The sequence below is a fragment of the Thermobia domestica genome, chromosome 15, assembly GCF_964235325.1.
Source record: "Thermobia domestica chromosome 15, izTheDome1.hap1.1, whole genome shotgun sequence".
Lineage (NCBI taxonomy): Eukaryota > Metazoa > Arthropoda > Insecta > Zygentoma > Lepismatidae > Thermobia > Thermobia domestica.
In genome coordinates this window covers 58,654,934-58,681,449 of record NC_137468.1, presented here as the reverse complement: position 1 = coordinate 58,681,449, position 26,516 = coordinate 58,654,934, and the positions used below count along the sequence as shown (strand labels likewise).

Here is a 26,516-nt window from a genome sequence, read left to right as displayed (position 1 = left end):
TTTAGTGATCAACCGGAAAATGTTTTTTTTTGGAAAGTGTACCTAGAATCCCCCCTGTTTTCCAATGTGTATCCTATGACTTAACCAGTGTTTACCACGATATAAATCATCATAATCCTCCCAACTAGTGAAGATCTTCTCAAATATAAATACTATGAGTAAAGGTTATAAGTAATTCACAAATAAAGTGTTATGATGCGTACAAGTGATGAATGACTAACTAGTGACCTGGAGTTACAAAATAATGAATCCAAAAATGGACTGAACCGAGAGGAGAATTCTCCTCTGACCAAATATCGTCGTTGAAATCCCTAGATGGGTAGAATTTTCAATATGCAAATACAGCTACAAACTGGTAGTTCGTATATACTGGATAAATGGTTATTATAAAGCAAAATATATGTGTATAAACATAAACTGAATTTAAATCGAGCGAAATGTGTTGGACGCTACCTTTAGTGCATTAACAGTGATCTCGAATGCTCGAGTTTGATATACGCTACAGGACGTACAAAGAATACTTTCTTTTAATGTCTCGACGTGAGGTAGAGACTCATAAGTTCTAGTACACCTAAAAGTTTTTTTCCTTTTCTTTCCTCTTTGTCCATTTTTTTGTTAAAGTGAAATAAGTGTCTACTTTGCATATGTCGCAAATCATAATTTGCTTTAACCTGCCTAAGATATAATATATGTTATTATTTTTTTTATTTGTCAAGATGATTGAATATTTAAAAATTTACTAAAATATAACTCTATGTATTCTATTAATATATAACCAAGAACTTGTGCTTTTAAGATTTTCTTTGTAATTATTTTTCCTTTTCACTATGAATGTAATAAACTATTTGTACCCTTGTAGCTAGTGGGTTTCATTTAAACATACATACACTGTCCTGAGTGAATGAGCGAGTGAATGCATGATAGATTTAATTTAAGTAATTTTAGTAATATCATTTGTCATATTAACATCTATAATATATGTCTCATGTTTTAATATATGTGTTAAGGTAAATAACCTAGGTCATGAAAGACCGCTACTAACAAATTTAAAGTCGGCTCTAGAGTGAGACGAAAATAACAGGATGAGCCTAAATACGACATCTTTCTTCCAGGAAGTTAAAACTCTTATTGAGACGATACATAAATTTTATATTGAGTTTATAAGTTTATTTTTTTTTCTTTTCTTGGCTAATTCATATGTGTGGTCGATCTCAGATCATGGAGTTCAGATATTGGATAGTTATCAATTATTGTTTGAGATTAAATTACAAAGAATTAAATTTCACTTTTCTCATTTCTAGGTCTAGGTCTGGGCAACCCCACGAACGTGGTGCCTGGAGCTAGGTCTGGGTGGTATGAGGGAACATGTGTCTCTTCCAAATCACTTCAAAATTGATTCTCCACTAATAGTATTTGTAACGATTTACCGGATAATAACCATTCGAATTCATTACTATATCTCCTAAATCATCCAGTAATCCATTCTCCTTTAAAGTCCTCAATCTTTCCTTTTCCTTCTCCTTTTCCTTTTTCTTTTCTTATTTCTTTCTACTTCTTTCCCTTCTCACTCTTTCTTTTCTTATTTCTAATAAAACTGAAAACTAATTAGGTCGTGACTGGGTGTAGTCGCTATCAGCACGGTCACTAAATTCGATTCGATAAGTTTCTTCGGAAGTCCGATTTGGGATAATTACCTCTAAAATGAACATATACAGAAACTAAGAATAATAATATAACTTATTCAAAATTTACTTTACTAGAAAATATTTATAGTTTCAATTAGTAGTAGATATTTCATTATCACTCTTTTGCTAAGTTCAGGCGACTCCTCCTTCAACCACGATGTTAGTTGTCACACGCCCTAAAATAAATTTACATTTTCAGAAGTGGTGAACTGTGACAACAAGTTTAGTTAACGACCTAATTTTATCGTTTTTCAGAATTGGTGACCGTGACAGGACTTTTGTCATGGAAACGGTTGTTTCTATGACAACGGATCTCAGAAATGGCAAATAGTTTATTTTCGGTATTATAACGCGACTGATGATTCGAGACAGTCACTATGGAGACAATTGTTTTCCCTGGTAACAAATTTAAAGTTATTTATTGAGCATTTATTGAGACCGAGCACATATGGAATTGGCCACAAGAATGCAATTAATAGAAAAGTCATTATGGAGTTAGACAATTATAGTCGTTCGGCTTTTCCGTTATTTTTGCTTCTCGCTGTAGAAAGGGGAAGAAATGGAAGGAACTACAAAATTTTCTAAATTAAATAAAAAAATGCTGGAAGCTGGTTCAAGGAGGGAAAAAATGGGAGCCCTTTAATTTATGAATAGTATCTGTAGAACAAGGCTATTTTGTTAGTTTGTAAGTGTTATATTGCATGTATATTTGTACCGTATATGTTGTATGTAAAAAACTATGGCAACCAATAAGAAAGTAATCGTTACGCAAGACGAGGCTGAAGTGTCGTGTACACAATGTACAGTAAATGATAAGGAGAAAATGGCTCGCGTCCCTCGTAGATTAGTGAGGTGTCATGGGTGCGGGCTGAAATGGATTCATTTTACCTGTATCAATTTAGATGACTCAGTTGAGAATGAAGAAAAGATCCGTACTGGGGAGATAATTAAATATTGTGACGAATGTGAAGGGAAACTCTGCCAGTCTCGGGAAATAAGGAATCCAACCCATTCTAAAGAAATTGAGCACCCAGACTCAGATGGAGAACGTGGGTATAGTGCCCCGGAAGACCGAGGCCAAATATCTCTATTAGAGATATCTGACCTCGATGATGATGAAAAGAATAGGGATCACGTTGGTGATTCTCAAAGTAATTTGAATCGCGATCAGACAACAAACCCAAAGGATATTGCACCATCGGGCGGGTCTGATATGTCTGTTTTATTCCAGCAGTTCGCTGAACAAATGAAATCAATGACACAAATGAATCAAAACCTGATACGACAAATGAGTGAAAAATTAGATGCCTCGAACCGAGAAACAGAAGCTCGATTTGAGGTATTAACTCACAAAATAGACAATATATGTGTAGACTTTGCTTCCTCAATAAACAAATTGAGGGAGCAAACGACTACAGAAATCGATCGGGTTAGATGCGAGGCTCAACAAACAGTAGAGCAACTCCAACAAGAAACTGAGGGTAAATTTAGTAAACTAGACTCAGAGTTAGAGAGGGTAAACACCGGATTTCAAGAAGTAGATCAAAAGTTAGAATTACAGCAGGCTGAAATCAATGATTTGAAGTCTACTTTGTCTCATTTGTCATTGGAAACTAAAATGGAAGTGACAAATCAAAAAATTACTGCAATTCAGGATGAAATAGCTAATATGCAAAAGGAAATAGGGAGGCCGAGTCGGGAGAAGTTAGATGTATCCTACCCTTTCCCCGGTAACGATTCTCCGAATACATTACCCGGGAGAAAAATCACATTTAGTATTGAGAATGAAAATCAAGTGTCAGCTGATGCATGGGGTACTGCACTGCACTATCCTCCGCATCAATCAAGGTTAAAACCTTGGTTAGAAAGCCATAACATGCCTGCTCAGACAAGTGTTGTGACAACTACTGTTACTAGTGTTAATGCGCCCTCTTTGCTGGGAGGTATACCGTCATATAGTGTGTTGCCGGGAAGAGGGGAAGGGTGCCGTGCTGAGTCGTTGCTCACGAACGTGGTTGGTCCGAAGATGGAACCCCACATAGTCGACTCGACTAACAAAGTCCCCTTTAGTTACAGAGGTACATATAACACTGCTACAACGTCGTTAGTGGCGAATCCGGTGACTACTCCGTTTAGCCAAGATAATGCTTTCATTCCTTTAAATTACTCTCCTGCCGACAGTAGTATGAGTTCCAAAGTTTCGTTAAGGGATATCGAACGTTTTCCTACGTTGGACGGAAATATTACTAATGGATTACCTCGTGTCTTCCTACGAAGACTACAGCAGTGTCTGGAAATGTATCGGTTAACGGACAGAGAACGCTTACAGATAGTAGAGAAGCGTCTAGTTGCAGCTTCAGGCGCATGGTTTGCATCCGTCAAATATAGAATTAATACATACAGCGACTTTCTGATCCTTTTTAAAGAGGAATATTGTAACGAACATATCGAAAGGCTTCAGAAACGTACCCTCCAATCCTTAAGGTACGACCGAGCTAAGTATGGGTCCCTTCTGGACTATGCCTGGAAAATCATTGAATTATACTACCAAATTGCAGAAAATCCGTCACAAGCTGAACTCGTGGATATCATCATAAATGCTCTTCCACCGGATGAGTCGCGGGCTACAGCTTCCCACTTATGCCAAACTGTGCGAGAAGTGACTTCACGTTTAGCTGCCCTGTGTGGGAAAGAAACTGGCGACCCACCAAGGAGGTATTTCGCCCGGCAAGCTAAAATCTTAAAACCTACTAAGAATAAGGCAACGGCCAGCTGCCAAACAGATTTTCTGAGTTACACCCAGGCTGGATCTCGTTATCCAAGTGGGTGTGGCTTGAAAAATAACCAAAATTATGGTCGGCGTCGGTACAGTAACCGGCTTATGTTTAATAATCGCCGAGGTTATCGCCCCTATGACCGCACTGCTGGGGAATCGAACCCTAATAGGGACGATAACCGGAGGAGCTTTAACGGGGCGTATTGGAGAAGAGAAAGTGGTAACGGCCAAGGCGGTAACAATAATAATAATAACAATAGTGGAGATAGACCTCAGAATCCGGCCCTTTCGCAGATACAGAATAATGGCGGAAATAGAATTTTAATAAACGAAGGGAGTGATAATCGAGAAACTAGATTCTAATGTTGTCAAATACGCCAGTCGGCGAGCGAAACCCTACGAGTTGTCTCTTGATTTCTCAGCTGGAACTTTTGTCGTTCTATTCCTATGCGAACACCACTGTAGTATCGGAACTCACAATTTTCAGAATGTCAAACTCTTCAATTGCACGGATGATAAGAAAAAGGAGCTTTTGTCACAGTACCCAAAGTAAATGTTAACACTGTTCTTATTTGAGTGAATGCTTGAGTGTATGAATGAGCAGTTAGTTCATTATTATTAATACATGTTAATCCTCTCTAACCAGAAATTTTGTTATCCTAACATTTTTTTTTAATGACGCCGGGGAATTGTAATGGAACATTACAATTTAATGTAATGATATTTTTGATGGGAGGGTCCCAGAAATTTTTGCACCGACTGTACTTCTTATTTAGCAAAAATTTCTTTCGATCCATATAAATTATTTATTTGTTCGTTATTTTATTCCAAATTAACATGGAAGACGGTAAAAAATTGTTTAGGAATCGTATTTTGGGGATTCATATCTTTATTTATATATTAACTAATTATAAATCTTATATATGCATATTTTAAATGGACGATTACAAATCTCACGGTGTCAGTACTATTCGGAAATATAGTCCCATCATTGGATGGAAGTTTAGAATAATTAACCAATCTAAATTTTGGCACAATATTTTGGACTCTCCTCACCCCTCTTTTGGTACCAATGTTCATCTAAAGATCCGGTTCAATCCAGATTTTACCATTTTTTATTCGTTTCAAATACTCCACCGCCAAAAAAGCTTTACTTTGATTGGTGCAGTTACCCACGCTACATATTAAGGCGCGATCATCTTCACTCTACATCGTCGATCGGAAAAAGAAAGCTGTGTGTTTGATCGCCTAGCAGATATGTAGGAATTTTGACAGTATAACCGAGTAAGACAGGTAAATTGTATATCCAGGTCAAAACTACTCTACCAGGAAGCACAGGAGCTAAAATTTAGACAATCTTAATAGTTAAAACAGACTAAAATTTCAGTGAAATGTAGCCGGATACATAGGACGCCATGCCGGATGTAAATATTTAGTGTGGACAGGTTCGACATTACGTGCATTTAATTTGGTGTGCTAAACTCTTCATTTGCTTCGATTTAGAAATTTCAGAACAGTGATTATCCTTTTCACCCCTCCCGATATTATATACAGTTAAGACCTGTCCATGTAGTAACTTATTAATATAGATAGTAAGTGATTTTTCTTACTAACCTACATGGCGGTATTCTGAGTTTCGTAATCTTTGTAACATGAGAATGATCGCTTAGGTTAACTTTAAGGGCTCCTGTTTTCATCCCGAATTGGGATAGCTTCCAGTAGGGATGGGTTAAATATTTAATTATCTAGGTTTCCTTCCCTTTTAGGGAGGGGAACCTCAAAATTAATAGCTTTAGTATGTTCCCCTTGAATACGTTTTGACCAGTATCTGATAAAATATCATGAGTTAATCAGGACTAATTGGTTCAGTTTTCACCGTCCATTTCCTTCCCCTACATCAGCTAGAGCCGATTTGAACAAAAATGGTAAACTCTGATGAGTTCTATGTGTGTTAAATGGATAATAAGATTAATGGTAGTGATGATTGGTGTGTATTGGCATGATGTGTCTTGTAGTTCAAGTAGTATGTGTATATTTGTAATGTAGTAAACATTTTCTTGTAGTAGTAATTGTGGTAGTTAAGTGATGAAAGAGTGCGTGAGATAATTAAATATGGACAGTGTAGTATTTACTATGCGATATTTTTTTTATTCCGTCATTAAATGAACCTATAAACAATATTTGAAAGTGAAGGTAATATAGTACAATAATCCTGAGTACAAGGTCACATTTCGTGGTTTACAGTTCGAACAAATAGTTACTAGCGCCCTTGTGTCGAAATTTCGTACTATCAGTCGTGCATATTTTACCATCAAACCCAGTTAGTGATTTAGGTTTTACAAAATTGACCTTTATTTTCGATTTAAAACCGAGTAAACACAATTTCCGGCCCATATGAACAGATAGTTGGATAATGTGATTTGACACTTTAATATTCTGAAAACTACAACATTCTGTGTAACCCAGTAATGAAAATATTTAAGTAAATAAACTATGCATAGATTCTTAACCGAAGTCAGCCAATGTGATGCAATTTCCGTTCTGAAATTAAGATATTGAATTCCAATTCTTTTCTTGTAGTTGCAGAATAATTTTCATTGTTGCTGTCAGAATGCTATCACATTCAGCAATATTATCGCACATATTTTATTTTTTGTGAATATTCCTATATAGAGATTTGTTTTAAAACAGCTGCGAAGTAAGATATAGGATGGTTTGTGTGGCAAAGAAGTCTTGGGTTCGAGTAATGTTTCTTGCGTGTTGGTCGGGACGCGATTTATAGATTTTTTAGAATATATGATGAAATGAATGAATAGTTCGGGCATAGATAGAAGAAACAGGGTGTTTTTTTTTAAAATATAACGTCGTAGTAAATGGAAAAAGATGTTGATATGAATATATGAATATTTATTTGAATATGAATATGAATATTGTAGTAAAAGTGAATAGATGATAGGACACCCGTATAGTGTATACATGGGCCCGGTATATTTTAGCCATATGTTGATATATATATATAGATGAAACGTAAATGTGTGGTGAGAATCGTTTCGAGTTCTGACCTCCACGCCGAGACATCACTCGACAAGGTAGGCGAGTTATATATCAGCATGTATTATTACTTCGCAGTTGAGTATGCCATAACAGTAGTATTTATTTATTTCAATCTCGTCTGACAGCAGGGTAGGGATAGCATCATGTAATGGCTAACTAAATGTAGTTGTTCATCGATTATGATACCAAATAGTTGGCGTTTTGGGCTGTTGTGAATTATGTTTACAGTCGGTTATGAAAGAGAAGATCCTATGACTCTGAGATTTTTTTTCATATTACGCTACCATACAGTGTTAGTAGACTGAATAGGACAGACAGGATTATAGAATCGAAACAGTTAGTTATTGAAATTTATTATACCGTACCCGGGCATCGACCCCTCCCCCCTTGAATATTTTCGTTCTCTTATCTTAGTTTCCAAACTAGATAGTGATGGAAATTAATCGATGCCCCAGAATTTAGCGCATTCTGCGAAGGGGAGCTATCGGTGAAGTTTGGCAATAGAAATCACCGATCCGAAATCCAGTTTATTTAATATTTTTTTTATTTTGGCAAATCACTAATTAGGGATATCTTAGCTATTACTCTAGTTTCATTACTATTCTGGAATCTTTTAGTTTCCGAGAGGTCGGATGATTTTTTTTTAAATTCTAAATTAACGCCTTCTCTAACCTTCCGGACTATTCCGGGATCTGCAAGGGTGTTGACCGGATACGGTGAGTGGTGGGATTTCCCTAAAGCCTTTGTCTTTCCGAAAATCCCATCGGGGACACAGACTTGCCTTATCTTCGCAGACATCTTTCTCGGCTATTTATTTGGTAAGCCGAACCCCTTTTGGCATAAAAGAGAATATTTGGTTATATTATGTTGTATACGTAAATTCGACCACTTATCTTTCGTAGTTGTAGTGTTCTGTCTCCTCTCTTCTACCTATTCTTTCTACTCCTTCTCTAAAGTTTTTTTTTTTAATTTTCAACCTTCCCCCCGATTTTGAAAGTATAATATATCAATGAATTAATGTATAATATATATATATATATATATATATATATATATATATATATATATATAGATATATATATATAGTTAGGGACTGGGTTTACATTATATTTGACCCATCGACGGGGTGAGTAACGATTCGGTACACCGTAATTTTCCACTTTCATTCCTTCACCATTGTCCGTCTGGGATTTTTTTTTATCCAGTGGTCACTTTCCATTTAGTTCATTTCCGTGAATGTTGTTGTAATATTGGGCCCAAAGTTAAGATAAAAATTGTTTGGTTTCTATATGTTCATGTATCTAAGAATGTTCTGTGTTACGTGCCTGCCTCACAATTTTTTTTTCTTTCTTTGATCTACTCTCCAATTGAATATGTGAAAATTTAAAATTAATAGACGCGGGGTATAAATGAAAATAATACTTTATGTTGATATGTCGGAAGTTTTGTTTCTTGGTGTAATGTTGCAACCTTCTTGGACAAATTAGTGTTGGGGTTAAGTAATTAAATGTGTGCGCGTGTATTGAAAATATATGTATATATATAGAGAGAGACGTCGAAATGTAAATATTATGAAATATAGAATATTAAAGTGAAATGTAAAATGTTAAATTTAGAATATGGATATATGTAAGAGCACCGCATCTGCCCCATACGTTTATTGGTTGCCATGGGTTTTAAGTAATGTTTTCCGACGAATGGAATGATGTAGCCTAATTTTCTTTTTTAAAGAATACCGCCGCGAACTTAAATAATTTTCTTTGTTTCTGAATAAATGTAATTAGCAATCAGTAATGTAAACCGTTTCAATGGCATGCATTTCAAAATAACTGCAGGTCTAAAACATAATCCAATCCCTCGACAAATATTATCCTTTAGTGATCAACCGGAAAATGTTTTTTTTGGAAAGTGTACCTAGAATCCCCCCTGTTTTCCAATGTGTATCCTATGACTTAACCAGTGTTTACCACGATATAAATCATCATAATCCTCCCAACTAGTGAAGATCTTCTCAAATATAAATACTATGAGTAAAGGTTATAAGTAATTCACAAATAAAGTGTTATGATGCGTACAAGTGATGAATGACTAACTAGTGACCTGGAGTTACAAAATAATGAATCCAAAAATGGACTGAACCGAGAGGAGAATTCTCCTCTGACCAAATATCGTCGTTGAAATCCCTAGATGGGTAGAATTTTCAATATGCAAATACAGCTACAAACTGGTAGTTCGTATATACTGGATAAATGGTTATTATAAAGCAAAATATATGTGTATAAACATAAACTGAATTTGAATCGAGCGAAATGTGTTGGACGCTACCTTTAGTGCATTAACAGTGATCTTGAATGCTCGAGTTTGATATACGCTACAGGACGTACAAAGAATACTTTCTTTTAATGTCTCGACGTGAGGTAGAGACTCATAAGTTCTAGTACACCTAAATGTTTTTTTCCTTTTCTTTCCTCTTTGTCCATTTTTTTGTTAGAGTGAAATAAGTGTCTTCTTTGCATATGTCGCAAATCATAATTTGCTTTAACATGCCTAAGATATAATATATGTAATTATTTTTTTTATTTGTCAAGATGATTGAATATATAAAAATTTACTAAAATATAACTCTATGTATTCTATTAATATATAACCAAGAACTTGTGCTTTTAAGATTTTCTTTGTAATTATTTTTCCTTTTCACTATGAATGTAATAAACTATTTGTACCCTTGTAGCTAGTGGGTTTCATTTAAACATACATACACTGTCCTGAGTGAATGAGCGAGTGAATGCATGATAGATTTAATTTAAGTAATTTTAGTAATATCATTTGTCATATTAACATCTATAATATATGTCTCATGTTTTAATATATGTGTTAAGGTAAATAACCTAGGTCATGAAAGACCGCTACTAACAAATTTAAAGTCGGCTCTAGAGTGAGACGAAAATAACAGGATGAGCCTAAATACGACATGTTTCTTGCAGGAAGTTAAAACTCTTATTGAGACGATACATAAATTTTATATTGAGTTTATAAGTTTATTTTTTTCTTTTCTTGGCTAATTCATATGCGTGGTCGATCTCAGATCATGGAGTTCAGATATTGGATAGTTATCAATTATTGTTTGAGATTAAATTACAAAGAATTAAATTTCACTTTTCTCATTTCTAGGTCTAGGTCTGGGCAACCCCACGAATGTGGTGCCTGGAGCTAGGTCTGGGTGGTATGAGGGAACATGTGTCTATTCCAAATCACTTCAAAATTGATTCTCCACTAATAGTATTTGTAACGATTTACCGGATAATAACCATTCGAATTCATTACTATATCTCCTAAATCATCCAGTAATCCATTCTCCTTTAAAATCCTCAATCTTTCCTTTTCCTTCTCCTTTTCCTTTTTCTTTTCTTATTTCTTTCTACTTCTTTCCCCTCCTTTCCCTTCTCACTCTTTCTTTTCTTATTTCTAATAAAACTGAAAACTAATTAGGTCGTGACTGGGAGTAGTCGCTATCAGCACGGTCAATAAATTCGATTCGATAAGTTTCTTCGGAAGTCCGATTTGGGATAATTACCTCTAAAATGAACATATACAGAAACTAAGAATAATAATATAACTTATTCAAAATTTACTTTACTAGAAAATATTTATAGTTTCAATTAGTAGTAGATATTTCATTATCACTCTTTTGCTAAGTTCAGGCGACTCCTCCTTCAACCACGATGTTAGTTGTCACACGCCCTAAAATAAATTTACATTTTCAGAAGTGGTGAACTGTGACAACAAGTTTAGTTAACGACCTAATTTTATCGGTTTTCAACGTTTTATTTCTTCATGACGAACCAGAAATTCAGAGTTTCGATATTTTTATGGTCGCCATGCTGAAAGTGGTTAGTGGATACCAAAATCGTGTTCGAATTCTTTTAATATGTGCAGAGACCTTTGCCACGAGGTATTACTCGATCCCCCTTTGCATTTGAAATTTTCGAGTTCTGAGCTTACTTTCGACCCCTTTTTTGGGTCATGCAGTTTCTTCTTTTTTTAAGATCCTGTGGCATATCATTGGAAAGCGTGTGTCTCGCACTTCCTGAAACTGACGGTGCTTACATTATCTTAATTAGTAAACTCCGTATACTCTATTTCGCGCACCTTCATTAAAAAAAATATAAAAAAAAGTAAAAAAAATTGGTATACGGAAAACGGTAGGTAGTACGGACAAGTGTTTCGTAAGGCAATGTTATTTTTTCCCCACCTTTTCGAATGTGCATTCGAATTATACCCTTCCTATTTGAAAATCGCAAGAACGGGGCATGTGCCCCTCCATTACACCACAAAGGGGGGCTTTTGGGATTTTGTAAATAATTTCTACGGATTCTTTGGACCCACATTTGTGACGCAATTTTTTATTTCAACTTGATAGCATGTACCGTTCTCGAGAAAAAGGTAGTGTCTGGATCGCTCTGGAACACCTTGTATAAAAGGGTTTAAGTAACTAACTAATTCTATGGCCTATGGAACCCGGAGGTTCAATGCCGCATTCACAAAAACTCTCCACTGACTTCTATCCTTAGCCATCTGGATCTAGTTTCTACTTTGTATTCTTATTTCTGCGAGATCCATCTTAATATTGTCCTCCCATCTGCGCCTAGATCTTCCTAATGATCGTTTTCCGATTGGTCTTCTAGTCAAGACTGTGAAAGCAAATCTACTTTCTTTCATCCTGGCTACATGACCTGCCTACCTGAGCCTCCTAGACTTGAAGACCCTAACAATGTTTCGTAAACCGTATAAATTATGTAGTTCCTCTTTATGAAGTTTCCGCCATTCCCCATTCCCGTTCCTCTTGGGTCCGAATATTCGTCTCAGGATCTTGTTCTCAAATACTTTCAGTCTATGTTCTTCCCTCAGAGCAAGCGCCATGTTTCGCAACCATGTAGAACAACAAGCATGATTGTAGTTTCATATTTTTTAGCTTCAAATTCTTCGATAGAATTCACGACGACAAGAGATTTTGAACTAAATAATAACACGAATTCCCTGCTTTTAGTCGACATTTAATTTCTTCGTGAATATGATTTTCATCTGTTAATATTGATCCTATATATTTGAGAGTATCCACTTTATCAAAAATATTATTTAATATTTTAACGCATCCTTAATTTGCCGTATTATGATCCCGACGCACTTCCATGTATTTAGTTTGTCGTGCATGTACTTCTAAACTAGGGTGACCAAATCGTCAACTAGAAAAAACGGGACACCTTTTATTTCTGGATAGATTGCTCCCCTAAATATATATTTTTGCCTTTCCGTCCCCCCCTCTCTCTCTCTGTATCCTCCACAAAAATGGTAAATTTACACTTTTTTATTTTTAAAACCTATTTGAAAAGGTTCCGGAATTAATTAAATTACAAGTAACTATCAGCAACTAACAAAAAATGAAATATTTGAAAACATTACTAAAAATATATGAGCGCTCAAATCTGTCACCGACAGGATTTATAATTACTCTCAGCCTCGGATTCCAACTCCTTTTATTTGCATTTTGTTACTTTTAAACATTATTTCACTTGCAACTGATTTTCTTTTTACTTTTATAGTTCTATACCTTTGCTACCCTTTCGTAGTATGTTACATCTCAGTCAAATCACGGAAACACTGATGACAGCGCCTCAATGCGCCCAAACAGAGAGTAAAAACAGGTTACATTGTTCTTCATAAGATTTTCAGCCCCTTGCACTGTCGTCTGCAGAGTTGGGAGGCCTAGGAGGGAAAACAGTGCAACCACCACATCCAATATCGCAAACGTCGTAATGATGTTGCTCAGTAATTAGACATATTCCAATATAATCACATCTTAGAAAAAATAATATAAATTAGGAAATTTTAGCGATTCGAAAGGTTTTTTGTACCGAATGTACGTAAATACGGGACATTTTGGCGTCCCGGGAGAATTTTTCTGGACACCGGGAATGGTAGTGAAAAAACGGGACAATCCCGTTTTTACGGGACGGTTGGTCACCCTATTCTAAGCCCATGTCCCTGCAAACGTTTAATAAGACCTCTGCATTTCTTTCTATTGTTCTCCTATCATCCCCTATTAAATTTACTTCATCAGCATACACCATAACCCGGCGAACACCATTCTGCTCTAGGACCTGGTTGCTATCTTTGATTTTCCTTATAGCGTATTCCAGGACAAAGTTGAATAATAATGGCGACAACGCATCTCCTTGTTTCAGGCGATTCTCGACGTGAAAGGCCATGGACAAAAATTTTCCTACGCGGACTTTATGTTGGGATTCATTTAAACATACCTTAATTAATCTAATTAGATTTTTCGGTATTCCAGATTCTGTGAGAACGTTATGCAATGTTTCTCTCCTAACAGAGTCGTAAGTCGTTTCAAAATCAATAAATAGTTGATGTACCGGGGTACTGTATTCCCACTTCTTTTCAAGTATTTGGCGAATGGTAAATGTATATCGAGGAGTTTTGCTTTTGATTGGTAAACCAGAAAGACAGGGTAAGTATATAAATGAGTTTTGATTGGTAAACCAGACAGACAGGTTAAATATATAAAAGGGTTTTGATTGGTAAACCAGATAGACAGGGTAATTATATAAAAGAGTTTTGATTGATAAACCAGACAGGGTAAATATATAAAGGAGTTTTGGTTAGTAAACCAGACAGACAGATTAAATATATAAAGGAGTTTTGATTGTTAAAATTATGTATCACAAAATTTAATTTTTTCAAATTAAGATTTAAATAGTCATAGAGATGATCGTTAAAATCTCTGATATTTTCGAATTAAATAGAAAAGGCACTTCCTTGTATAAATCAATGGCCTGAAAAACAAAAATGGGGGAACTTTACGCAGATATAACCGAATTTTGTAGAACAAGCTTTACGGCATAAGAGCAATGACATTACACAAATGCATTTACCTGTTTTAGGCTTCTTATTTTTAGGGATACAATTCATAATTTATTAACACGTAAATGAAATTGAATAGAACTGAATAATTGTTGAAACTTTTCAAGTTTTCTACTGTACACAGCACAGCATCTAAATCAGTGGCTGTCAATCTTTTTTGACTACCAAACAATTTACTAAACATACATGGAGTGTGTGATACACTTTATTTCTTATTAATACCTAGGTAGTAATATAAATTATAGTAGTTTACGACAATAAATTTCTATGAAGTAGTGACGTTATGTATTACTAAACATTTTTGCTGTCGCTGAAGGTCCTGACTGGTACATCTTATCTCAAAATTCATTTTAACTAATTAATTAATGTGCAATGATTTTTAAATTTTAAAATCCTGCAACACATCTTATGGGACTGCGTGACATATTGATCTGTCGCGACATCTATTGAGAACCACTTGTCTAAAGGATTAACGTTGGGAAGGAGAGTCCGCTGAAAGCGAGATGCTATTTTTCTGTTTTTCAACGCGTCTGGTATGAAATGAATTTTCATATTCCTCTCCTGGAGCTGGAGTTACCAAACTCAATGTAAAAAGAGACAGGATTATATAGGTATCCTGAAAGTATTAGATACAGTACCCGAGGAAGTTATGTCGGATAGGACTTCCCATTACATTGCGCTCTACACATCACGATTTCTCAAAGGAAAAGACGCGTGGGCAGGAGTAGCAAATTTTAGTAGATAACAGTGAAGTACGCAAGGGGGATTTAGCCCCCACTTGAGCAAAATATCGTGCAAATGAGCTTTTACCATACTAAGATAAATATACAAACACCTGAAATTATATGTGTAAACGTGGTTGCTTTAAGCCCTGTTAAGGAACGTACGCTACTGATACAAATCGTGTGGTTTTGTAGTAAAAAAAAAAGTAAATTGAAGCTAAATTACATTATTTTGTCTGACTTTTTTTTTACATATATTTATTTACCTGTCCTCTATCGATTGCAAGAATTCTTCTGTTTGTTTGTCGCCATGTTCTTTCCTGTATAAGATCGTTGAAGGAAGTGAAGACTGGAAAAATACTAAGTCTTTTACAGTCACTTCTTGAGACGTTATAAAAGTAGGATCATTTCTGTAAAATAAAAAAGTAAATAAAATCATCCTTTCTTTATTATAAGAGACGAATACCTTGCATATCGCAGTTAAGAAATTTCCGTATTATATAAAATAACGTTGTTTGAGGTATATTTATGACTGGTTTAAATTAAGATTATCAGATGTTTTCAATGAATTCTGTGCCACACTCCATAACGTTTTCAGTCAACTCAACGCACACTCTGCGTTTTACTTTGCAATAATAGGTATAGCAAATATAAATGAGTTTTGCGTTGCGTTATACTCTGCAATGTTTGCTAAGGCTGGTACGGAATAAGGCTCTAGAAACACTTCTTAGCTTAAATCAAGGCAGGGATGCCTACAGGTGGGCTTTAAGGCACAGTTTGCGCTCACGAGGTTCTTTCAGGTCACAATTTTTCATTCAAAATGGCAGTCTACACTATCCTATAACATTTTGGAAAATTATACCCTCCATTATTTTTGTCCATTTGACTTGATTATATTGACATTTCAATGAGAACTAAGTAAACCGATCTAATAAAATCAAAAGTATATTAAGAGTCAACATGCCAAAAGTTCCTCCTTATTTTTCGGCAAAACTTTATCTCCCCATCCATAACTTTTAATCATCCTTAGTTCGAGTAAGTTGAAACCTGGTGTAGAAGATGTGTATTAATGAAAACATGTAAGATCGAATAGCATCACGTTCGAACTCTAATATCAAAAGACGTATTACTAACCCCTTAAATATTGATTCCATAATTTTAACCTCTTAGTTTGCACGAGTTGAAATTTGGTACGTAGACTAGTGAAGACACGCTGAATTAAATAACATCAAATTCAAACTGAAATATCGAAAGGCGTGTGCAAGTTGAAATTTAGTGTGTAGACTAATGAAGACGTGTAAAATCGAACATTGTCAAATTTGAATTCAAATACCAAAAAGCGTATTACTAACCCCTTAAATTTTGGGGGCATTTCCTTCAACTTTATGACAAAAAATAAAAATGCCACCCATAAGGTGACTACCTACCAAGATCTACGTACCAAAATTCCACAAGACCGAGACCAAACAAAAGGTCTGCCCCCGACCAGACAATTCCTAACTCCGTCCATGCCCCCAAAATATAGACTCCTTTTTTTGAGCAAGTTAATTCTGATGTATAGATCAATGAAAACGAGTAGACTTGAATAATATGAAATTCGAACTGGTATATAGGGTCTATCAAACGGCGTGTAACTTGTTACCGACCCAAACATTAATATTATAATGTTTTTTGAAGGAAATAGTATAGTATTTCCATGAATTTGGTACGTTTTTCAATTCAGGTCTTCTATAATACTAAAGAAAATCATTAGAACAAAAGCTGCGTTATCAAGTTTAATATAACTGTATTTGTGCTAGTCGTGTGCAATAAATTATTTTGTAGTATATGTGATCAGAATATTCAGGAAGGAAAAGGCGGTGGTTTGGTAGATAGTTGTTCCCTCTCGGTGAACTAGTGGCGGGCGAACTGGAGGGGGAGCAACCTGGACAACTACTCTGGGGATAGGAGGTGAAAATATTTATACCTAGTATACTGAATAACACAACGAACAATTGTAAGGAAAATAAAGGAGGAAAAATGTACACATTTATGAACTAAAAATTATTTTAAACCAGTCTACGGCATAATGTACTCCCGTCTTTCGATGTTTGGTGCCAAGAATGTATACGCCTGCTCTGTTTTGTTAGGGTCAGTGGTGCTATTCAGCCGGTTCGCACCGGTTCGCTTTTAACCGGTGGCAATGAAGCCTAAGTCTCACAGACCCGTGCTACCTTTTTTTGTAGCCTGTTACAAAGATACACTAAAATCTAAAATATAACTTTTGTATCGAAATTCGCAATATACCTGTTTAATATGCGTAATACAAAATAAAATTATCAACAAAGAAATTTAAACAAAAATTTGTAACCGCTTTCCGGATCTGCCCCCGTGTTGTCCCACCAATGAGTACTTTCAGGGGACCTGAACTTACCTGGTTAAAACATCAAAGAACACTTCCAAAAAGAGATTACAGACCTTTTCCCGGATCGCCCTCCGGTCTCAATAATGAGATGAGCATCAAGCACCGAGAGGTTCGGATGTCTCGTCTCGAAATCCTCACGGACGTTCAGAATATCGCTCAGACCACGGCGCACACAAACATCATTCGTGCATGTAACAAAAACACATTGAATAAAATGATACTATGCTTATTTATTAAAACACTATTAATAAAATGTGGAAGAAAAAACAATCACAACACTAAACACTGAACACATAAGTATTTCCACCAACAAAATTACATTTCACACTTTTAATATATTATAGCCCTTTATATCACGTATATAAATGAATAAAAAATATAACTGAGATTTCACTAGAAACACTTTTCTCATACCACTAATGCACGTGGGGGATTAGCACTGTGGGGGTAACACTAGGGTAATCCCACGAAGTAGTTTTGTAGCTGCTACGAAAATCCATAGAAGTTGACTCTGGTTTCCAGCAAATGAACGTAATTAGTCGCACTACTAATTAAATCCTTGGTATGCCCGTTTACTACTTATTCGCAGGGGGTTTGTGAACCCTAGATTTGACTAATTAGGGGCTAGTTGTTGTGCTAAACCGGCTGTTGAACGTGTACCCCTTTACATACTGTTATATCAAAATCAACGAACGTGTTGGTTACCTGAAGACGTGAAGTAAACTCCTCGAGTTAAGATGTTCGAAGTCCGGGCAGGATTGACCGACTGGTCAATGGCAGGTTAAATCACCTGTATGTATATGCAAATTAAATGTTAAAAGAATTAGCATTAACTTACAGTTCACTGGCCACGATGCACAAAACATTGCGATAACTTTGTTATTGGAACTTTCAGATAAAAGTTGACTGAACGATACGGTTGTCGCCGCTGTGGCTGGATCGCAGCTGGTCTGCTAGTACTTCCATAAGTGATTGAAGAATGCACTTGATTTAGTTCAAATCACTCATATAACGTAGTCTTTGCATATTAATAGGTAAGGAAGAAACACTGAGAATTGAAGTAAGAGAAGTTACTTCTATACAGTTCAGAAAATGAACGTGTTCTTTGTTACGCACTAAAATATTCTCACCACAAAACGTTTCAGATATATATGAATGAACGATGAAACACTCTTTCGTCCTATTGCGTGGGAGAGAAATTGAATTGTTCGTAATTCTCATCGAAGAAAGAAATTGCGTCGCAGAAATAATGTATAAATTGAAGAATAATTACTGTCTTTACGAAATATACAGAGCGTCCACAAAAATTGTTTCTATAGCCGGGTGACGGTTATAACATGTTAAATTATTATTAGGTAAAGATTTAAAATTTAACAAATGGGTCTGTGAGACCAGGCGCCAGTTTTCAAGTCACATTAACAACCAAGTTGTTTTTTTCTCTTAATTTGGGGGAGGGGGCGACTGTTTCAGAGAGACAATTGGAAAAACAAATTTTTCGGAGGACTTTAAGTGGAAATTTCCTATGTCCTTTTTCTATATCAAATCTCTTTCAATTTGTGATATGCATACCTAAGAATATAGGCCTACTTTGTACAAGACCCCTGTACTTAACCAGCCAAGTGACCAAGTGAGTTTTTCCATCCTTTACCAACAGCCAAAATTACTTTCTTATAAATTTCAAGGCTATTATAAATATCGCTTTTGATTGATTGAATTAGTATTAAACTTCCCTTTTAGCAGCGAGGCTATATGAGACGTGGACCTACAGCTTAATGTGGGATCCAAACCTCATGAACCCCAATTGATAATCGAAGCCGGGACTTCTGTGTTATGACGCGTGAGCTAAGCACATAGCCAACTAGGAGATAATCTCGCTTTTAAAACAGGACTCAGGGCATAATATCAATCGTTGTACTTTATATTCATCCAATATTCTAGCTCCTCCGTGGTTAAGCGGCTAGCATACGTGCCTTTGGCGTGGGAGACCCGGGTTTGATTCCCGGCGGGAGCTCATGTGGTTCGGATTCCATGTTAATCATTAGGTCCACTCTCATATAGCCTCGCTGCTGAGAGGGACGTTAAACTCAAAATTAACTCAACTCATCCAATATTACATAGCTAGGCCGGAATCCCGGCCTTCCGTCACTGCAGTTACCAGATAAATCGGATACGCAACGTCCGATCAAGTAAAGAGTCCGCTGTTCTGCTAATAATTCAACAAATGCCATCAATAGAATGCATACTGTGTTACATATGTTCAACAGTACATCGATTAATGTGTTGTTTTGAAGGATATAGAATCCTTCACAGCAAGTACTTAAAAATGCTGAAATGGATAATCTTAAGTGTTACTCATGTATTATCTAATATTTATTGTGTTTACTATTATTTTGGAAATGAAGTAAAAAAATGAAATACTTAGCTGTATTCTGCATGTTTCCTTGTAAGGAAGTTCAATATTAGAATAGTGATTTAGTAAATACGAAGATCTATAGTTCATTGACTCCCAATATTTCATAGTTTCGCCGAACGAAATCTGAAAAATAATAAAAAGTTAATATTTCGAAAACTCATGGAAACATTTTTTCTACTACGTTCATAAAAAGACCTACTATTCTTTAAAGTTACAGTTAATACGAGCATATCCAACGTTCTAGCTGTGCTGATGAATAGGTTCCCTTGAGGTAATCGAAATGAATCAAAACTCAGTCTGTTGAGTTTCGGAAAAGCGTGATAGTATTGAAAGTGCGGCGTTTATTCAGCATCATAAGGACAATCGGGGAAATATTTCAGAGAAAGAAGCAATTAATGTCGGTGAAGAAAATCAGCATGAGCAGAGAGGAGTGGTTGATTTGCTTATCACGTATCATCCTTAAGGCAGAATGCCAAAGCCAGTGTCATGTCATATTCTTATCCCTATATATTTTTACTGGGAGTTAAAACATATGACAGCATATCCCTGTTTCCGGTAAGATTATGACAGCACATTCTTACTCCCTGGTAAAAATATGATACTACAATTTCACCTTACAAACGGAATTTTAAAAACTAAAAGTGAACTGAATCGTTAAGATCCACATTACCTAGATATATAATTATAAAATAGGACCTGCGACTTAAAAAAAAAGAATAGTTCTCGATTTTCTACTACATAAAATGTTTGGAACCAAAATGCAATTACATATCCAATTCAACAGAGTTATTAAAGATTTGGTTGAGGGATCGTTGCCGTTTCAGTCTAAATTTACCCTCCTTAATCATGAGGGTGTGAGAAGCGAGGTAAGAAATGGGTGACATGTAAAAATACTATACAACGATGGATCTTAGTGTCCACTCTATAGTTTTCGGAGTCGCTGAGATAACCAGTGACACTTCCAATATCGTATAAGTATGAATCTATCCTCTATCAATATGAGATAAGGGATGGGGATGGGAAGGGATGACATATATAAATAATAAAAACAATCGATATTAAAGCCTGTAACAAACATCTTGGCATTTCAGCTAAACGAATAAAACGCAAACTCTGGCGTGACGTTGCCAAGTGGGAAAGGGGTGTGGCTATAGCTAAGTAGACAAACTACAGCGCGATCAGGTGGCAGGGATAGACGTGGATGTGTACAATATAAACGTGGCAACACCCTTGGCCTCTCACTTGCTAGCAGCATTTAAAGGGAACATGAAGCGCCGCCTTCAAATGCCAAGATCCTTGTCACGCCGTTTGGTATCTAATATATAGATTTCGGAGTCGCGGAGATGAATAGTGGCACTCTTGATACCGCTTAAGACCAAATTCATTTCCATTAACCTGGGGGTGAGAGGTGGCGACATGTAACAATCCACAGTCCATAGTACGTGGCGATATTAGTGTTCAACCCAGGATCTCTGAGATAAAGAATGGCACTCTCGATACCGTGTAAGTCTGAATCCATCCCTTATCGGCACGGGAGTAAGGGATAAGAGTGGAACGGGGAGGAATGTATAAATAATTAAAAACAACCGATATCAGTGTCTTATAAACAGTTTTCAAGGTCGTTGAGCTGAATAGTGAGATTCCTGCTATCATTAAAGTTTAAATTCATTCCCCGCCGAAATTAGGGTGACGACTGGGGTGAAAAAGAGTGACATGTACGAATAATCAATAACAAGAAATATTAATGTCCAATCCATAGTTTTAGCGGTAGCTTTGTACAAAGGGAAAGGTCGCTTTGTCGTGTACTAATATTGTAGAGGTGTGCCTTTGTCGTTTAGTATTGGAGAAATATGTGGATGGTAGGAATATTCTATGTAATATGAAATAAAATGAAATCTTTGGGTTTAACGTTCCACGAGTATACCCTTTAGGCGACGATGACTAAAGCAAGTGAATGATAATGGAAGAATTGGTGGAATGAGAAACTGGAAGGAAAGGGAGTACCCCGAGAAAACCCTCAGACACGATGTTGTCCACCACAAAATTACTTGGACAGGGATCGAACCAGGGATCCTACACACCAGAGGTAAGTACTCTACCAATGAGCCTCCGTGATCCTCGAGAATACCAAACAGTTTTCAAAATATCTAAACCGTTATATATTGCAAAGGGGTGAGTATGTTATGAATGAAAGGAAGTAAGTCTGTCATGTACCAATATTTATTGGCTTCCGGTGTGCCTCTACGTATAATATGGAAAAAACATGTGGGAGGAAGAGTCTTTGAAATGTATGTAACTCGAGACGCTGGTCAATGCTTTATATTCTATTTGTAATCTATCTATATGTATGTATGTATGTATGTATGTATAATGTATGCAAGTCTAGCTGAATTTACGAAACTTTAAAAATTATAATTACCTCTGAAAAGACATCCTTCAAGATGATAATCGTATCTCGATAAACAAATCTGTTGCTCACATATCCAGCTAATGCCACTACTCCACCAGGTACTAATACACGATCTACTTCTTTGAGAAATGCTGGAATATCAAACCAATGGCAAGCTTCCACTGACAAAACAAGTTGCGCTGATTGATCCTTAACGGGTAGACTTTCAGCTGAAGACACCCTGAAAAATGTGAGAATGAATAATACGTGTACTTTCATTTTCTACATTTGGTTTTATATACGCTGGTGCAAACATTTAAGAACACCCAGTAGGAATTCAAGAATCGGATTTAAAGTTATTAATAGTACACAAGAAGGTGATTGTAATGATGGTCCCCTAGAATGCTCTGGGTCACCTTAATTGCACTTGTAATCATTGAAAACGGCCACGAAGAAGGTAGCTTTAATTTCCAGTATGTTTTATATATTAAAAGAAGCTTTCGAAACACATGTAGAGTTGCATCTCAATTTCCAGCAGCGTTCGAGATCGTAGACAGCATCTCTGGGGTGTTGTATCCCACGCTCGCTGTAGGTCTTGGAGCAGCAGACCCCAGCAGCTACCAGGCGCCGCTATCACGTCTTACACGTGCTCTACTGTGCAGATGTAGCCGACCTGGATAGAAGAGGTACTAAGTATATGTTATGATTCTGTTGGCATGGAAAATCCGTTACCCTGCTGAAAAATGGATTTTCTTAAAGTGTACTGATAAGATCGGATGAAAGAATTGATGACTACACAAATGAACAACGCTCTAGTCATACTGCTCTGAATGAAGGTCGGAGAAGACCATGATATGTTGCTTATCGTATCCACAGTAGAATACCAGGTTTGTCTCCAGTATGGCAAATGCGAATACACGTTTGATTTTGCTACTCATCAACACATCTATGGGACATGTGTATGACTACCTCTGTGTCAGAGGCAAAAACTATTTTCATCACTGAATACCACAGTCCTACATTCGTCTCACTACTGTAGTCTCTCCTGAAACCACCGAAGACATTCTCAGCAATGTGTTGACGTCAGGGGTAATCATGCAAGAGGGACGCGGCAAAGTACACATATCTGCTACAATCGATTACTTAGTGTTCACTATCCCTTATATGTGGGCCAAGCTCTCATTGCAACAACGATCGTGGTTCTGTCAGTTATGGCGGCCTTCTGTCCGGTACATCTAGGGCAAGCGTGCAGTGGAACTATTTGCTTTCCACCGCATACATCACCTATGGACCACAGATACATCACAACCTATAGAAACAGTACTTTTGTGGAAAGACCATCTGGCCTCTCACAAACACATTATGCGGCCACATTCGAAGTCACTTAATCGGACAATAGACATTCCCTGATGTCATCCTGGATGTGGAGATCCGCACTGTTGTTTATACACAATGAAATCGAACACACAAATACACCCGTATTGTTCTTCAATGACTCTCAAACTACTAGCTACAGACAGAAATGCGTCTTCCTATGTGCGATGTCCAAATCTTTTTAGATCGTCTGCACGACGGGGATGGGGGGATCATACTTTATGCGGAAATTCGGTAACTGACGGGCCCGTCCAGTTAGGAAAGTAAAACACGGTATATAAACTCTCAACACAAATAAATGGCTTGTATCCCAGTGTTTAAAAATTATCTTTGAAGAGGGAAGCGAGAATCATAATTTATGCTAAAACCTGAATGCTGACATGTAAAAATAATCGAAAAGGCCAATATTAGTGTCTAGTCCATAGTTTCTGGATCGCTGAGATGAATAGTGACAACCTCAATACCATTTAAGTCGAAATTCATCCCCATTAGCGTGAGGTGTGGTGAAAAGGGGTGACATATAAAAATAATCGAAAATGATTAATATTGGTGTTCAATTCATAGTATTCTGCAAAATTAATGTAAGTTTCTGCATTCTAAATTAGGCAACAACTAATAAACCAATTTAAATGTCGTTTGGCATGATTACTAACCTTTGTTTTCTCAAGGATAATATTAGAAAATACACATAAGGGGGGGGGGATCGGAGGGGATTATCATTATGCTAAACATTGAGAATCTCACGAGCCTGCCTAGTTAGAAAGATAACACTTGGTACATAAATTTCCCATTAGAAATAAGTGGACCCATGTCAAAGCGTTTTAAGAGGGAGGGGATCATTAAGATATATAAAACTGTACGTATATGTTACAGGAAAACTCCGCAACACTTGGAACAGTATCAACCAAACTTGGTACACATATGACATTTTTTTAAAAAAATACTGTAAGGATTGACATCCATACATAGCACATGTGGGCAAGTAGGAAGAGGAAACGTGAAAATAATAATCAAATTCTAAAGACAGTAAAGTCGGGATCATAGTTTCCAGGGTCGCTGAGGTGATTGGTAGCAGTGGCGGATCCAGGGGGCATACGATCGGGGCAATTGCCCCCCCAGAAGAGGGAACTTTTTTTATTTTATACATATATAAATAAAACCCATCCCAGAGTTTGGAGCTCTTAAAAGTAGCTCTAAGTAGCAGTATTACAACCCACCGTTCCCCCAGAAGTCCGGCCTGGATCCGCCCCTGATTGGTAGCTTTATGATACTCAAGTTCAAGTTTAGGAAATAGTCTAAATGGTATGTCCTGGTAGGTAACCTGGTAATTGACAGGAGCAACACCGAAGACGTTGCTAAGACTGTTTCACTTATTTTTATATTTTCAAAGGGAAAACGTCGAAGGCGTTGTTTTCTATTATTCATTTCATTTGACGGCAGGGGCAATGTATTTGCCATCGTTATTTATTCCGCCAAATGCATTACTTTTCGTCATTCACGTCACTCGACATTGCCCGATTATTGACAGGGATAACGTCAAAGGCGGTTGTCGTTTGTTAATTGTTTCACTTATTTCTTTATATTCAACGAAGGTGTGGAATGGCAAACCCAAAGACCATAGTAACTTATTAACTTATAATACTAATACTACTAATAATACTAACTTATTTATTTCGTACTGTCTTCTACTTTTAACGAAGGTGTGGTGACGGAAACGACGAAGGCGTTGCTCATAATCTTATTCTTAGCCTTCATGTCAGATGGTCAGGGAATCGACACCATTGTTTATTTCATAATTTGATCCAAAGACGGCGATGCCTGAGAATTGATAGAAGTAACATATTGTCTTTCTTTTGTTTATTTATTTTATTTATTTAGTCTTATTTTACATGGCAAAGCTAAGGCTAATCATGCCTTGTCTCCCTCTTGACTATGCAATGGTTAGGATTAATAGGTCTATGACAATTACTAAATCTATATTATAAAATTGAAAGTGACTATGTTTGTGACTTAATAACTCTTGAACCACTCGACTGATCTCAATCAAATTTTCAACATAGATAAAGTTCGGGCCTAGAATGAATTTTATCTATTTATTTTGACGGTGCAACTTAGGGGAGAGCAGGAAGAGATATTTAAAAATGATCGAAAATGACCGATATTAGTGTCGAATCCATAGTTTTCGGAGTTGCTGAGATGAATAATGACAGTTCCGATGCGGTTAAAATCCAAATTCAGCCACGCAACGTGGGGAAGGGGACGGGGAGATATATAAAAATGATCGAAAAATTCCCAATATTAGTGTCGAATCCATCGGGGTTGCTGAGATGAACAGTGATACTTCTGATGCCGTTTAAATCCATGCCACTGAAAGCAAAAACAGCATATTTCACGGGTACTAAACACAGTCTAAGATAAGGAATTGTGCATTTAAAATTTTTATTTTAAACCAGCGAAGAGTGTAATCGGTGCTAAGAAGGCCTGTGACAAACATCTTGGCATTTCAGCTAAACGAATAAAACGCAAGCTCTGGTGTGACGTTGCCAAGTGGTAAAGCGGTGTGTCTATGGTTTTTGGGTAAGCAGACAAACTACAGCGCGATCAGGGGACAGGGGATAGACGTGGATGTGTGCAAAATAAACGTGGCAATACCACTGGCCTCTCATTTGCTAGCAGCATATAAAGGGAACTTGGAGCGCCACCTTCAAATGCTAAGATGTTTGTCGCACCGTTTAGTTCTTTATATTGAAATGGTCAGAA

The 26,516-nt window shown here is 36.6% G+C and overlaps 1 protein-coding gene across 1 annotated transcript in view; it reads right to left on the bottom strand.

Annotated features, from left to right (window-relative positions):
* LOC145671036 (putative methyltransferase DDB_G0268948) overlaps window positions 1-26,516 on the bottom strand; it is a 56,906-nt gene that overhangs the window by 17,564 nt on the left and 12,826 nt on the right. The window contains exons 3-5 of the mRNA XM_081739708.1: window positions 22,413-22,623; window positions 20,004-20,116; window positions 15,443-15,586 (exon numbers count right to left, since the gene is read on the bottom strand). Coding sequence (XP_081595834.1) covers window positions 15,443-15,586; window positions 20,004-20,116; window positions 22,413-22,623 — 468 coding nt within the window. The remainder of the gene's footprint in view (window positions 1-15,442; window positions 15,587-20,003; window positions 20,117-22,412; window positions 22,624-26,516) is intronic.